The sequence below is a fragment of the Pavona decussata genome, unplaced genomic scaffold (genome assembly GCF_977016875.1).
Source record: "Pavona decussata unplaced genomic scaffold, jaPavDecu1.1 SCAFFOLD_193, whole genome shotgun sequence".
Lineage (NCBI taxonomy): Eukaryota > Metazoa > Cnidaria > Anthozoa > Scleractinia > Agariciidae > Pavona > Pavona decussata.
In genome coordinates this window covers 1,208,974-1,225,619 of record NW_028145602.1, presented here as the reverse complement: position 1 = coordinate 1,225,619, position 16,646 = coordinate 1,208,974, and the positions used below count along the sequence as shown (strand labels likewise).

The following is a 16,646-nucleotide window of genomic DNA, read 5'->3' as shown; positions in this document are numbered from 1 at the left end:
CGATTGAGAGTCGTACAACCAAACCTAAAGTAATTACTCTGGCTGCCACTTGAACCTCTCCATCTTCTTTGTTGACTTTAGACGCCACGCTGTAGTGTAACCACATTTCCTTCCATTTGCTCCATTTCTCAGCCACATTGGGTTTTATATAGATAGAATGAGGTGCGGGCAGCGATTGAAGATAAGCCATTGGTGATCATCCCTCTTCTGACACCATGTAACGACAAGTTTTGATAAAACGGCTTTTTAATACCGAACAAACATAGTGCGAGCAGTCACCGATCAAGCTCGACGGGAAAACTGACAACCAACTACATATATTACTTGGATAGGTGTACAAGCAGTAAACATTTGCATGTTCAAGTTAAGAAATAACTAATTCTACAATAAGTAACTAATGCGCTACTCACAATATATACTAATACATGCATGCATGAATAGCTGCAACCCCGGCGGACTAGGATCATAGGTAGAGTTAATGTTAGCTGTTAGCTTGCTCTGAGAGTTTCACTCCAGGCCCTTCGCCGCAAATGCCAAAGCTTCTAACTTGCACTTTTTGTTGTAGATGATATTTCTAGTGTAATGCCCCATTGTTTCTGTAATTATTTTAAAGTCATTATTACTGAAAATTAAACACGAGCTCTCCTCCTAGTGAAGGAGAATCAAATCCCACATTTAGGAGCATCAGTAAAGTATCTTGTTGCTGTGTTGTTTTTGTGTAAGTGTAATTTTAAAACTACTCCAAGCTAGTCGACAGGCAGTCCACTAAAATGCCATAAATCCTCGAATAAGTGCTCCCTCTCGAATACGCGAAGTTCTCTGTGATTATAGCAAAAATTGTCCAATTTTATCGTCTTAGGGGGGTTAAGGCCACCCCCCCCCCCCCAAAAAAAAAAAGAAAAAATGCGTATCAAAATGAAATTGTACTGCAAAATCCCGCGATAAGAATGTTCATGAGGTATTTTCACATATGCTTCTTAGACTGCGTAAGGCAGTAGCCCGAACATGAGAAATAAGTCCGAAGTCAGTTCTAGAACTTTCCTTGTAATTTGACTTTCTTTTTGACCAAATACGATATTTGCTTGAACTGTGAAAGATCTTACATGCAACTTCGGAAAAGGAATCTGTACAAACATCCAATAATTAATCCACGCGCGAGGTGAGTTATTTTGTTAAATATCTACCAACAAATGTAGGTATATAGAGAAAGACCGGACTATAAGATCGTTTTTAATCTTTCGTATAGAGAAAAGAACTTGGCGCGCGCACCTATTAAAATCTCGATAATTATGAATGCAACCTGGTTTATAATTTGTTACAGGAAAGCAACCCCCGCAATAAGATGAACATTACCATGTCTGATGATATTCGCCATGAGATAAACCATAATAACAACATGAGGGACGGCCCTGCCATTGTGTCAAGAATCTTTTACTCCATACTGCAGGCCCCATTTAGGCCGGTCTCTGTACAAATGGCTATCGCGTTAAAAAAAATGGCTATTGCATCAAATTGAGCGGCATTTTCAGTGTCTGCTTTTCGGGGTTTTTGTTTGGCACGCATTGCGAGTCTCAACAAACATATTGATAGCTACAATCTTGGACAACCAGCCTTTCTCCCCTTTTTTTTCAGTGATGGAAACATGGCGCGTTTTGTTTTGTACGCAAATTCGTACTGATTGATTTAGAGGGGAGGATGGGGGACTAATTTTTTCCTTTATTTTGTCCAAGTTTGTAGGTCCTTGTATTCGCCAGGCCAAATATAAATTGACTCCCAATATGGCTGGCATGAATAAAGCTTCGAAAGTGAAAGAGAACAACTTCTCATTAATGAGGTAATTTGAGCCCGAAAATACCGAAAAAGCCATCTACTCACTGATAGGATGTCCATATTTTAAACTCGACAAGAACAGAAACCAAAGATATTTTATTTGCTTATATCTCTCGCTTTTTCACTGTTACCAGGTAGGATTGTGTAATTGTTGGGCGGCGTCATTGCTCATGTTAATTGAAAAAGTCAAAGTCAGATCTCAGATTCCAGAAGTTAGTAGTTACGCGCCAGTTAGCTTTAATTGTAAGGGGTTGAATATTGCTTATCTTGTATGAGAATAACATGTAACAATGTATTAATAGCGGAGGTGAATGGAATCATCTTAGAGAAAATTAGGAAGTAAACTGAGAAGTTTAAAAGACGTTTATCTATGACCTACTTCATTGCGGGAGTTATGTCGTTAAAATGCCATATCCGACATAATAAAACTTTCTTCATCAAATCATTCTGTACGTTGATCGTATATCAACGTACAGAATGAACGTTCCTAACATCTGTTTAGCAAAGTTTAGTTGGAATTTAGAATGGGTCGGTCAGGACTTGTGAAACAAATGCCGGCAAAGACAGGGTACTTTCACCGGTTTTCAGAAAGCGTGCTAAGGAGGGTTAATAATATTAGTTTTTGTGACCCTAAAAATTAAAACAAATCAAAATAAACATGCGTTTCATACCTTTGAAGGAACACTTGACTTAGGAATTATAATGAATTTTTGTGTCGTTTCCTGTTTTCGAGCAGCGAGGTCTTCAATTTTATGCAACTTCCTACTTTCGCCACGCTCAAATTTAGGTCCTCGAACGCTCTGACTGTTGTGCCCTGTAAAAAATGTATTTTAACGTATTTCCGAAAACTAAAGTCATTTCATTTACTTATGACCCAAGATGATTTAGTGGGCAAAGTTTGAGGGCAAACTTTTTTTCGACACGAAACGCAGTGGACCGTTCTTAGGGAAAGTGCCACTTAATTAAATGCCTCCTTCAAAGGCTTTTCCAGCTGAGAGTGGAGTGCAATAAAGCGAGGCGAGCGCGGAGCGCGATCAGGATAACCTGGGAACGAGCGCGGAGCGCGACCGAAGGGATGATGGGAAAGAGGAAAATAGGGAAAAGCCCGCTAAATCCTGTACCGAAGATCTGTGGATGTGATCGAAAATGTGAAGAACGCGTAGATCTCCGGAATGGTAGAGTGCTCAGACGATGAAGCGCCTTTCCATCATTGGAAGAGATTTTGGCTGAAAGAGTCGACTATTTGGAAGTTTCCATTGGAGAATTGTTGATGGCCAGTGAGTGTGTTTATGTGTGTTTATTTTCTTTTGCGCTTGTTACATCGAAGTAGCAGGTTTTCCGCTATTCACTTGAAGACAACGAAGCCCGAACAAATACCCCTAGATTATACGTTCTTCCCGCGTTCTCTCGTGGGAAAGTTCGACGAAGCGAACTTGGGAGAAGGCGTTAAAAGGCGAGGAAAACACGAGCTCCATTAAAGGCGCCGCCATCTTGAATGCAAGATTTGCCAGTCGCTCCGCGTGTCCTCTCCTTCCCATCTTCCCCTAGCTGCGCCCCCACTTTCGCGGGTTTAATTTTTAATTCATTTTCTTCGGCGCTGACGACTGGGGACGAGGTAGCTTAATTAAGCTTATGAGAGAACTAATTGGGAAACCTCTTCAGATAGAATTGGAATGTGAAATGCTGGAATTTAGAAACCCATATATGACGTCAGTCCGGGATTCGAACTCGGGCAAGATTGGTGAGAGGCGAGTGCTCTCACCCCTGCACCCGATGGGTTTTCATTTGCAAAGTAAGGGGGCTCTTAACAGGTTCAATCAAATCCGTAACGCGTTGTGTCTTATATTTTTATGCAGTTTGTTACAAGCCCCAAATGCCAGCATATTCTGAACGAGATTATTTACTATGAATGGCCTCACTGGCAGAACAGGAAAATGCTGACCAAATTGGCTTGGTCGTTCCTCCAGCTTGCAATCGTTTTAGTGTCCATTGTGTTCTACATCCCAATGCGACTGGCGAGAAAATTCCCTTGCTGCAACAAAGACCCTTGGCGCTGGTGGAAGTTTAGAGAGATATATGAACACCCTTACTGCAAGTTTGTCAACCATAACATGTGGTACCTGATTTTTCTCGTCTTCATATTTTTAACCACATTTGCACAAGCGCTTGGCGCAGAGATTACAGGAGTTTTGTCGTGGCAAGGTCAGTGATGGTTTCCTCAAAACCGTTTTCTGGAGTGGACCGAAAATGTAAAGGGATGGACCTTTCTGTCCATTGTACATCTTAAACTACTGGGCTCTTTACAAGTAGTATCATCCAATAACACTTATCGAAAGCAAAGAGTCATTCCTAGATTAACTGAGTATTCCACCTGTCTCCCCCCTAAAATCAAAACCGTCAAAAATGTGGTGCCAAATTGGACAGAAAAGACTGGGGCGGACCTCATCAAATATGATATTTGATCTTAGGTTGTGTTCTATTGACAGCAGACGTTTTCTGTTGGCTTGCTCTGGCTTCATCTTATATTCTACCTGAGGAAAGAGCTTTTTTTGTTCAGTTTTGGTGAATGAAACATTCGAAGCGACTAAAAAATTGCGTGATGTGGTTGTAAAAGAAATTGATATATTTGATGCCTTTTTACACCCCCCCCCCCCCCCCACCTTCCCTATTCAAGCGACAACGTTCTTTTTTTAGACTACGAACAGTCCCTCATTTTTCTCAGGGTAAGTGAGCAAGCGAACCACGCACACAAATGAGCGCGAAAATTGCCTCCCACGCGTAGGGAAACGCGTCCCGTCTCCCCGCGGGAAACAATATTCGCGCGTGCTCGCGAAGTTTGCCAAAGAAAATTAAGGGACCGCTCGTAGTCCATTCTATTCCAAGTACTTTAAGTGATCTCATAACAAAGGCTCCATTGAATCTACTTTTTATTCTCATCAGATAACCTTTCAATCCTTCTTTAAATCCCTGATGAAGACACAATTCCTTGTTTACTTTAAAGAAGCAACATCTTCTGTTTGATTCCGCTGGTGATGACTCACAACATATTTTTCTTATGTTCGTTAATACCATTACTTCCATGCAGACTTCGTGGTGCTCTCCTTCGTGCTTGGCCTCCTGTGGCAGGAATTATTCCAGGAAGCTCGCAGACAGGGAGTTTTTGTTTACTTCTCAAAATGGTGGAATAGTATTGACATGGTAATTGTCATTACCTTTCTGGTCGCCTACACAGTGTGGTTTTGCTCTTGGGGCATTTTTGGAAAATGGAAACCACGGGAAAATGCTTTTATCGTCGCTGATGTCTTGTACGCCAGTGCCACTGTGATGGCCTACTTTCACTTGACACACATTTTCCAGGTAGGTAAAGCCGGGAAATACGGTAGCAAGAGAAGATAAAATTGAGAGAATCCCTAACCCCTGCGTACAAGCTCTCTCAGTCAGTGACAATTACGATTACAGTTAATTGCTTTGTCAAGAACTTTTGTAAAGTGTGCGCAATTTGTTCCTTCACGGCCATGTTGTTTTGGAGGTTATGGGTTTACGGTCAAAACGCCCCCGACAGATAAGGTATAACGCCCCCTAATGGAAGCGAAGCTCTAATACAAGGCGTGCTTGTAGCTTCTCACTTTTAGAACGAAGAATATATTTAACAATTATTCCATGAGCGCGAGGCGTCGAGTTGTCTATAACTAATCTTATATCCAACAAGCGCGAATGGAATAATTGTTTTATTAAATTCTCCGCGTTTAGACATTGCTGTTGAAGTTTACTGAATTTTTATATTTTAAGAAAAAATTTCTGTCAAATTAAAACGACCGGATATTGAGGCAACCTCCGACCAAAGCGCGCGAAGCCTAATGATCACATGACACGCGCAGCGGAGTTGAATGAAAAATCGAAAGCGAAGAAAATCGGACACAGCCGGACATCTAAAATTCAAGAAACGTTTAAATGTACGAATTATAAACTTTCTGAGACTAGCATTCAAGTGCTTTTGGAGTTCAAGCTCACCGAGAAGCGTAATAGTTGTGCACATTTGAGCAAATGTTCTGCTGTGTGGTGCCGAGCGAAGGAAGAGATCAGGGCAAAGTCGGCTTTTTTCATGCTGAACTGAATTCCTCGCGGACGATTTAAAACACTTCAGGCAAGTCCAAGTGTACGAGGTACAACCTCACTGAGACAAGCATTCAGTGCAAGTTTTTAAACTTCAAGCTTATTTGAGAAGCGTAAGAACTGTGCACATTGGTGCAAATGTTTTGCTGAGTGGTGCCGAGCGACGGAAACGAACATTATGGCCGCCGCTCGTTCGGATTTCATAGATGAACCATCTCAAGTCCTCGTAAATTCGTAAAAACATAAAGGCAGGCATAAAGCTCCTCCTGAGAAATTTCTTCGATTGGTTTTAACCTCTTACCGCCAGGATTTGCAAGCCATCCTGAAATTTTTGAAGGTAACCGGTTGTTTATATTATTGTTGTTATGTGATCTAAAAAATTGTAAAATCTTGCAATTTTGAAGATTTTGAAGGAAACTTCGGAGATACGTACCATTAAATAGTGTCATACCGAACTTTGTGGCTTTTATTGTTGTTATATTGAGATGGCTTTGTTTGGAATTTCTTTCTTTTCCTTTTTTTTCTACATTTTTCTGTAGAAACTTTTGCTTCCCGCCGTAAAAAAAAATAGCTTAGCGACACCTGGGGCATTCGTTTTCCATATAAGGTCAAACTACGGTATATGAGCTGATAACCGAGATTTAGTGAACCAATCAGAACGCTAGAAATGCAATATCCGAGGCTGAGAATTTAATACATGCGGATATCTTGTTTGTCTTTGGGGGCGTTTTGTCTTATGTAGGGGGCGTTTTGACCGGTTACTGTTTTGGACAACTTACTACCCTTGCTCTTTGGTTCAGAAAACGCAATTTTAATTGTTCCTACTGCCCGTGAATGGGAAAATTGAACTAAAATATAACTTCAAAATGTTTTTCAATAACATATGACACGTAAAGAGGTAGACTCTCTCTTTAATCTTCTCTTGCATGGATTTGATTGTGCTCGCACTAGCCTCTGCTGTGGTCTCCGCAAATAAACTTATTGGGGCACCATGTCGCTCTTAAAATGAAAAAACAATAGCGGAGCAAATTGAACGAACAACAGAGACAATGTACCCCAGCCCCGAAACAGTAGAAAATAGGGAGCTTAGCAACGACGACGGCGTCGTCACAAAAAAAAAACAATAGGATCAATAACCAAAACAACAACTCTGAATTACACTTTTTGGTACATTTCTTTGCCGTCACTGCACGACTAGAACGTGAAATTTCCTGATGAACGTTTTATGGAGGACGTAAATACACGACGACGAATTTCTTCTGTCTCTTTCTAAACTTGGGTTCGGTCTCCAAGAATTCAACTCCAAAAAATTTCACCTGCATTTGACATTTAAAGCGTGTTGGAATGAATCGCGACGACGTTTAAGAAAACGCGAATTCGTTTTAATAGTGACGCTTTCACTGCCGTTGCTAAAGTTCCCTAATTAGAGGTACAAAAGAGCTGTGTGCTGCCTGAATTATTTAGGTCCACATAGACATGATAGAGATAATGTGGCCGGGCTCAAGAATTATTTTAGTAACTTGTCAAAATTTGAGCTCTGCAGTATAAGTGTTGCACACTACCTCCCAATACAACAACTTTCTATTATGTCGAAAGTGATTTTACGTTTGATAACTGAGGTTTTCCTCCACTTTGCACAAATTTGCATGAAGTTAAAATAAAAACTATTCCTGATTTGCTCGACAATCAGTGTATATACTGACGTTGGTAAGAAACATGAGCTTGATGGGCTTGATGGACCGGTAATTAATGTTTAATATGCAGCGTGAGTTACCACCTCAAGCCCGTCTAATCCAATTTTTCCTGAATACATGTTCTAAGTGGATTCAGAACTGGGCCCTTTGCAGCTGCACTTGTACAAGATGCTTAAGGATGTGCGTCGCTTTCTGTTTATCTTTCTCTTGCTGTATTTTTCGTTTGCCACTGGTGTAGTCAGGCTGTATTCCTTCTATGTCAGCTCTCACATCGAGTTATGGAAGCAAAACATCACAGACTACGAACCGTCTCCTTCTTATGCCAAGTACGTATAACAGCAACTTTATATCGCAATGATTTCAATCATATCTTTACCATCCCACTCTACGTGTGTAAATTTGCTAAACGTTCCATGCAATGCTTTTTGGATCCAAAACCGCGTATGAACGTTTGTCACTCTAGCACCCTATTTTGGAAGATGATTGTCCAAAATTCCTCCGTTGTGTCAATGTGTTTTAAATGAAACAACTTTCCCATCGTTTAGCTGCGGCTCTAGAATGACCATCAAACCCCAGGAGGGGGACCCTCAAATAAAAATGGCATAAAAGGTAGCGGCATTTTCGCCCCTAACAGTTATCAAATCAGTTGACTGACATATTTTTACCGCTCAATACTCTTAAAGGTGCCGTCGTGTTCGTTTTAGATTTTCAGTCCACCCTTGGTGGTACCAATTGGTAATCCCCCACTTCCCCCCCCCCCCCCCCCAAGAGTTTGACGAGCACCCCTCATTTTTAAATGGGAATTCCCCACGAACATTTAGCAATGTCAAGGTTCTTAAAAAAATGTTGAAATATTTGGCAGGAACCTCACGGGCCTACCATCTGAATGTAGCATATGGTATCAAATCCATTCAAAAGTTGTTTGTTCTAATAAGAACTCTTTCCATTTTCCAGACACACTAACTCGTTAATTGCCTTGTTTTGGTTGTTACTTGGTCTCGTTGAAGAGGACAAAATATCAGTGCACGATCCCGCATTTCAGATGACATTGTTTTTTGGTCGACTGTTTTTGATGGCTTACGTGGTGTGCATGGTGATCGTAGCCTTAAACATGCTGGTCGCCATGATGAACAACTCCTTTCAAAGAATCATGGTAAGAATACTGTAGGAAGAGGTGATATGGTGGACCATGTGCATACGCCCTGACTGCGTAGTGGGTAAATTTTATTTGGTATCCATGCATTTGCGCAACCATTCGCATTTATTGATTGATCGTAAACTTTTATGGGACGTACTGCCGTATAGGCTCAGTTTAGAGCAGCTTCAATTGAGCATCAAAAGTTAGTCGCGTTTGCTTTGGTTTTGCTTTACTAAGCCCTGTGATTGGTAAGCAATGCTCGCGCCACTTTCTCAACCAATGATTAGCAAACATCAAAACCAATCGTCCCATATCATGTCGTACGAGTTTTCCCGCGCTCGGCGCCAGTTACGTGTACTTCACTGTCTTGTTTCAAATACTGATTGTTCAATTCACTGTTCGCGTATGCTGTATTTGGCCAAGATGAATACTTGGTTTTCGTTTTATAACACTCAATAAAAACGATTCTATAGGTCGTACGTCGCTCGCCTAGGATGTAATTCAAGTCACCTGGAAAACTTCACAGTAAATCCACCCAATAATATTCGTATTGTATTGTAATAATAGAGTCGTATGGCTCCAGAGCTTTCGCTGTTTCGGCCCCAGAACTCTGGAACAAACTACCTATCGACATCCGTAATTGCGACAATTTAAGAGTAAATGTCAGTAAAAATCGAGGAAAATCCAAAAAACGTGGCCACGGTCAAAAAATCGATTTCGCTCATACTTTGTCAGTTTGAAGGCCTAGGTAAGTGACTGAAGGATATGAGGTTAGTTTTTTGAAATATTCCATTTAACGGCAGAAAACCACGAAAAACGGTCACCCTACCGGAAGCTCAGATTTCACCTAGCGGAAACTCGAAATTTTACACTTTTCAGCTTCTCGCTACACAGACGTTTACATAGCTGTGAATCTTTCTTAAGTATAATTGAATACATTGATTCTTCCTTAGTGAAACCATGGCAATAACTTTTATCTCTACTCATTTGTGAGCGAACTGAGACCCGATTAAGAAGACACACTTTTCTTATTTACGCGAAGGTGTAAAATAATCCAAACTCAGCGGCGAAAAAGGCTGACCGGTAGTTCTTCAAATCCTCTGATATTATAACCAACGACAGTTCAGTCATTGATTTTTAGGTCTACGTTTTTAAATCTTTAGGATCTAGTAGCACTTTTGCATGAACGCCGATCAAACTTCGATAAAATTCAAATTGAGCGCCTTTGAAATCTACAACTCTACATAACAAAGCACTATTGAATAAATTAACTCCTCGGCCAAAGTTTGCACATAAACATGACGGTTTTACGTTTTTAGCGTTTTGAACCGTTTTAAAGTATTTATTGATGTTAAATATTGTCTACACAGATAAAACAAACTATGAAACACCAAAATTACCAAGAGCTGAAATTAAATCTCAAAGGCTCGCTCTCTAATCTGTGTCACTTAGCTACAATTAGTACAGTAACAAACAGATATTTACATCTGTTGATTTAATGAAAATAAGTCTTTTTTTAAAATATCTTAGTCAACGATGTGCCAGGTTCCCCAGTTAACTTGCTACTGTCTAGAACAATTAGAATTGATTTTATTTAGTATGAGAAGTTTTGTGCCGTCGATAACCAATCGGAAGTAACTGTTTCCGCGAGAAGCAAATATTGCACCGTTCTCTGAATAAACAAGTCTACTTAACCATATAACCAGAGTATGTTGTTGGTGAAGTTAATAGACATACATAACAACGATGTTTTGCTTGTTCTTGAGCATTGTCGGTGGGATTTGCGGCGCAGGCGAACGCACTTGCTACTCAGCTTCCGTCGCACTACTCACGCTCAGTGTAACAAGGATATAAAACATCGCACAGTCCTAAAAAAAACTCTCCGGACTTGAACAAGAATTGATTTTAGGAGGATTGCGTGTTTTTAAAAGCCAACGAATTTATTGGAGATGACCACCCGTTCGTCTCATCGTGTCAGGTTAGGCATAACCTGACATGATGTCGATAGGCTCCACTCCTGAGGCCAGGGTGCATTGCGCGTCAACATCACGCCGAAGGTACGCCAAGGACGTCTTAATTCCACGCCAAGCCGCCAACTTGACATTTGACAACATTGGACCAGCGGAATTACTTACCAAGATGGCGGGCCGGCGATTTTGCGCGGGAGATTAGCGTGGCAAAATCGCGCTCTGGAGCCTGGTCACTTGGGTAAATCACGTCATGCAGGTAACTAAATCACTTTGGCACCGACATGTTTAGGGTCTGTTCGAGTAAATTTATTTTCTAGCTACTTTGATGATTGTACTGCTTACGCCACAAGATATACGCCAGCTGTACGCCAACGACTTCGATCGTACGCCAATACGCCGAGCGCTCTTCAAACCCTAGTCGAAGATCTTCGGCGTATCCTACATGAAATGCAGCCTGGGCCTGAGGGAGCACTCGGATTTCTTTTTTTCCGATTATGCCTGTGCCACTTACTCAATAATACACCATTCTCATTTATTCTCCAGGCTCGAAAATATTCCATCACATTTATTCCATTGCGCGTATGCCACACATGACATTCCAATCCTAGCAGTATGCAGGATGTTTGTCCCATGAAGCATTTTTTCGGTTATGCCTGTGCCACTTACTGAGTAATACATCATTCTCAAAAGTAATTTTTGCACCATACCGGAAGTTGTTTCGGGTCACTCAGCAGGAGCGGTGGAAAGTAGCCGCACTGGAATTGGAATATATTTTTTCCAATCCATGAAGATATTTGACCTTTCAAAATGGCTCCTCCCTACGGGCTCGGGTAAATAACAACTGCAAAATGTACTACCAAGCAGGAGCTGTCTCCAATGAGCGTGAGTTTGTATCCTCTTCATTCTGTTGTCCAATGCGACTATAGAAAACACTATGAGTTTTACGACTTGCATGTTTTATTGATTGCGCTTGTCAAACAACAGTACAGTCTGTCATTGATAAAGAAAATAAAGTTTAATTTTGACAATATTCGATGAAAAATACTAAGACGTTTCCAAAGAAGGCACCGAAGAATAAATAATGTGCACTGTCACTTTTACGACAGTTAAAAAGGAGGGAAGGGGGTGTGTGTGGGAGGGGGGGGGGGGGGAAGGATTTAACAACCATACTATTTTCTGTCCCCAACCACCCACAAAGTAAACAGTTTGCACAGTATACTAGTGGAAACGTCACATTAACAATTATATGTTTACGTCTAACAGCACAATTACGGTCCTTGCATCACTCCAATATGGCCATTTCCCCACAAAACTATATTTAAGTAGATCTTTGATCAATCTTGTACGTCAAGCTTTGTTACTTTGAATTTGTCTTGGTTTCTCGCGGAGACATTTCAAACTTTTTACTCCTACGACTTTGAATGGATTTACAACTGTAATTAGCGAGTTACACGCTGGTTGGCCGGTTTAATCGCGGGGGCAGCCTTGAGGTGGTCGCCACACCATTAGTGTATCTACCCCTTCACTGAACACACTTTTAAAAAAGATAACCTGATCAAATAAAACGATTTTTCGAAAGAAAATAAATAATGTTATATTTTATACAATTATGCGCAATTATAACGTAACGAGGTTACTGAGATATTTATTATGTGTCTGAGCTCAATCGGGCGCGCGGGAATGGAAACTAGTTAAAGTTTAGCGGGCCGCGCGTACGAACTGAGAGATGTGGGTAGTGCTGTGCACGCGCTGCGGACCTGTTTATGGACACTCTCTCACTCACTCACTCACTCACTCACTCACTCACTCACTCACTCACTCACTCACTCACTCACTCACTCACATACCTGGCGACAAAGTGGGTAGGGCATTATACAATGCACATACTAATATAAGCGCAATCCATAAAAAAATGAGAGGTATGAAATAAAGGTTGTTATAAAAATATTGGATTGGATAACTGAATGAAGAGATAAGTAATGAAATGACCCTCAACACCCCTACTTATTTCTCTCCGTCGTTTAAACAAATGATTCTTTCATATAATCTTAAGTTATCAGAATGAATAGACTAAAAATAATTCATTGGAGAGAGTTCCTGTTTGGTAGAGCATCAATTAGTTGGTTGCTTACCTGAGCCCACAGGGACGAGCTGTTTTGAAAGCTCAAATATCTTCATGGATTGGAATAAATTTATTCCTTTTTCCAGTGCGGGTGCCGTCCTCAGCTCCTTGCAGTGACCAGAAACAACTTCTGGGATGGTGCAAAGATTACCCGTCCTTCGCCAAGCTATACATAACTTGGCACGATGAACCGGACAGATAGTCATATCCGATAAATTCGCCGGCTTCTGAAAACATCCACATCTCGCCAAAATTAATTCTACCTCCGTTTCAATTCCGGAAAATTTCAACGACTTTTTGCGATTTTTTATATCCCTGTTACACCGCGTGAGTGGCGTGACGGAAGTTGAAGAACTTGTGAGTTCGTCTGCGCCGCAAATCCCACCAACAATATTCAAGAACGAACAAGACATCGTTGTTCTATGAACTTCCCCGACAATGAACTCTGGTTTTAGATGCAATGTTTCACAGATAAAGATAATTTGATTTCTTTATTTATAGAACGATGCAATTTTCGTGAGAACAGGTACTTCTGATTGGCTATCGACGGCAAAAAGCTTCTCATTCTTAATAACATCAATTCTAATCGTTTCAGTTTGAATTGATATTTTCTTTTATTTTTATTTCAGCAAGTTAACTGGGGAACCTGGCACATCGTTGAGTACGATATTTTAAAATAAGACTTATTTTAAATCAACAGATGTAAATATCTGTTTGTTACTGTACTAATTGTAGCTAAGTCGCTCGTGCGTGACACAGATTAGAGAGCGAGCCTCTGAGATTTAATTTCAGCTCTTGGTAATTTTGGTGTTTCATAGTTTGTTTTATCTGTGTAGACAATATTTAACATCAATAAATACTTTAAAACGGTTCAAAATGCTAAAAACGTAAAACCGTCATGTTTATGTGCAAACTTTGGCCGAGGAGTTAATTTATTCAATAGTGCTTTGTTATGTAGAGTTGTAGATTTCAAAGGCGCTCAATTTGAATTTTATCGAATTTTGATCGGCGTTCATGCAAAAGTGCTACTAGATCCTAAAGATTTAAAAACGTAGACCTAAAAATCAATGACTGAACTGTCTTTGGTTATAATATCAGAGGATTTGAAGAACTACCGGTCAGCCTTTTTCGCCGCTGAGTTTGGATTATTTTACACCCTCGCGTAAATAAGAAAAGTGTGTCTTCTTAATCGGGTCTCAGTTCGCTCACAAATGAGTAGAGATAAAAGTTATTGCCATGGTTTCACTAAGGAAGAATAAATGTATTCAGTTATACTTAAGAAAGATTCACAGCTATGTAAACGTCTGTGTAGCGAGAAGCTGAAAAGTGTAAAATTTCGAGTTTCCGCTAGGTGAAATCTGAGCTTCCGGTAGGGTGACCGTTTTTCGTGGTTTTGTGCCGTTAAATGGAATATTTCAAAAAACTAACCTCATATCCTTCAGTCTCTTACCTAGGCCTTCAAACTGACAAAGTATGAGCGAAATCGATTTTTTGACCGTGGCCACCATTTCTTTGATTTTTACTGACAATCACTCGTAAATGTTTTTAAACGTAAACTTAAGACTCATCTTTCTTCGAATTATTTTAAACAAATATGATTTTTACTTTGTAAAGCGCTTAGAACAGAACTGGATAAGCGCTATATAAGTAGTTATTATTATTATTATTATAATTATTATTATTATTATTATTATTATTATTATTATTATTATTATTATTATTATTAATATAGGAAACAATAAGTAATACACAGGCACAAAAGTCCGACATTGCGTAGACTTGGCTCGTAATATCCACCTCCTGCTGGTATATATATATAATCTGCTAAAAAAAAAAAACAGTCTCACAAACGTGAATCCCACGTTTACCGTTTGCCGTAAACGCGATCATTCTAAATCTCTCAAATAGAAAACTTGAATTTTACGTTACTTCTCATGCAGCCAGATATATCATGGTAAGTTTTCCTTTTTTATTTTCTCCTTTAGGAAAATGAAGACATTGAGTGGAAGTTCTCGAGAACCCGGATGTGGCTTGAGTGGATCGACAAAGGAAACACTATTCCAGCGCCGCTAAACATTGTCTACCATGTTCTTTACTTTCCGGTTGTAAAATTTGTGAGATTCTTGAAAGAGGAAAGGTTATGTTGTAACCAGGTAAGAATTTCCTTTTAGCAGATAAGAAAGGGAAGAAGGGGGGGGGGGGGGGGCCTGTAAAGGATAATTATTCAATGATATTCTTCTCATTCACTCTTTCTTACATTTCTTCTTTGGCTTTACTCAGCAGACGAACATAAAACAGACAAACAGAAAGGTAGGCAGATCATACGAAAGCATTGTGTTAAAAAAATACGGATCATTCCCGACCAGCACTCAATACCATAGTAAAAACGTGATAGTCATACATACTACGTCCTAATTTTCCTAATTCTTTGGTTGCAGGCAAACAGCACGAAAGCCGAGTGGAAAAAGGTAACTAGATTTTCTTTCAAAGCCTGTCAGAAAATAATATTTCATTGAAGAATTGCCTGTAGCCTTTTCTGAAGCCAAACCTGGCAAATTGTTCCACAGCGGTGTAATGAGTTTCTTTTTAACTAAACGTTAAAACTACTGCTAGTACTACACCGGTTTCAAAACGAGTTGAGAACCTCTTGAAAGTTTGGTTTTGGTAACTGAGTCGATAACCGGTAAATTGGCTACTGTAAAGAGATACAAAAGCTTACTTTTCAAGCGTTGGTCCTGACGCTCTAACGAAGGATTTGTACTCTGTTGGTCTTGAGATTCAAGGAACTAGTGCCTCTTGCACTAATGACGCAAAAGATGGAGCGGCCTGGAGGTCGTGGGATCGACGCCTGTCGAGATTGAATTTCTTTTCTTTCTTTTTTTTTTTTTTCTTTATTTTTATTTTTTTTGTTTTCGCGGTGAATGTTTACTAATTTCTCTTATTTAACCATTGTAGAAACGTGTGGAAACAATGAAGGATCTGGTTGTGAAATATCTAGAAAACCGCTACCTTGGAAACGATGTGGAAGAAAACAATATGAAGGATGACGCAAATCAAAACAGAGCGCAAGGCGACTGTAAAGGGACAGCCAAACAAAACAAAGTTGACTTGCTGAGAAAAGAACTGAGCGAGCTTAATGAAAAAGTCAACAGGATAATTATTGAGCTTGAGGGGTCTGCACAATAATGTCTCGAGTCCGCAACTACTTACAGTCAACTCTCTCTAAGGCGGACACCCTCGGTACCAGATTTACTGTCCGCTTTAGAGAGGTGTCCGCCTTAGAGAGAGTTCAGTTACAGAGAAACAAGTGAAATTCGGCAGGGACTAAATTTACTGTTCACCTTAAAGAGGTGTCCGCCTTAGAGAGGTGTCCGCTTAGAGAGAGTTAACTGTATTATGTTAAGGGTGTACAAATATGACTTGTCAGTACTTCACTTACCATATTGTCTAGGTTTAGTCATCATTTATTTCTCTGTGAGGGAACCTAAGTTTTACAAGCCCCGTGGTTTTTATTAGGTCCCCTTGCCACTTCTTTTCTATCTCTTGTACTTAAATCACTGTAACTTTGTAATCATTTGTAACCATTCTAATCATTATAACTATTGTAATTTATTAGTCATTGTAACTTAATTGTGTGTGGCAAATAAACTAAATAAAATAAAATAAATACTTCAGTATAAAGGGGCCGTTTGCACCGTGTAGCGACTTTGTGAATAGTTAGTAGTTTACACGAGGGACAAATATAATTGAAATGGCACTTTCATTATGGTGTTAAATAA

At 39.9% G+C, this 16,646-nt stretch overlaps 1 protein-coding gene across 1 annotated transcript; it reads left to right on the top strand.

Annotated features, from left to right (window-relative positions):
- Positions 1 to 3,680: 3,680 nt before the first annotated feature.
- LOC146461939 (short transient receptor potential channel 4-like) lies at positions 3,681 to 16,070 on the top strand. Its single transcript, XM_085086320.1, has 8 exons — positions 3,681 to 4,032; positions 4,916 to 5,191; positions 7,765 to 7,963; positions 8,592 to 8,790; positions 14,853 to 15,020; positions 15,148 to 15,177; positions 15,306 to 15,335; positions 15,823 to 16,070. Exons 1-8 carry the CDS (start codon positions 3,681 to 3,683, stop codon positions 16,051 to 16,053), a joined length of 1,485 nt encoding a protein of 494 aa, XP_084942446.1. The 3' UTR covers positions 16,054 to 16,070.
- Positions 16,071 to 16,646: the final 576 nt, after the last annotated feature.

Excerpts from the sequence above, each read along its gene's own strand:
- LOC146461939 (XM_085086320.1), top strand. The coding sequence starts at position 3,681 with ATGCAGTTTGTTACAAGCCCCAAATGCCAGCATATTCTGAACGAGATT. Across the intron at positions 4,033-4,915 it reads AGGAGTTTTGTCGTGGCAAG|ACTTCGTGGTGCTCTCCTTC; the intron begins GTCAGTGATGGT and ends ACTTCCATGCAG. Across the intron at positions 7,964-8,591 it reads CCGTCTCCTTCTTATGCCAA|ACACACTAACTCGTTAATTG; the intron begins GTACGTATAACA and ends TCCATTTTCCAG.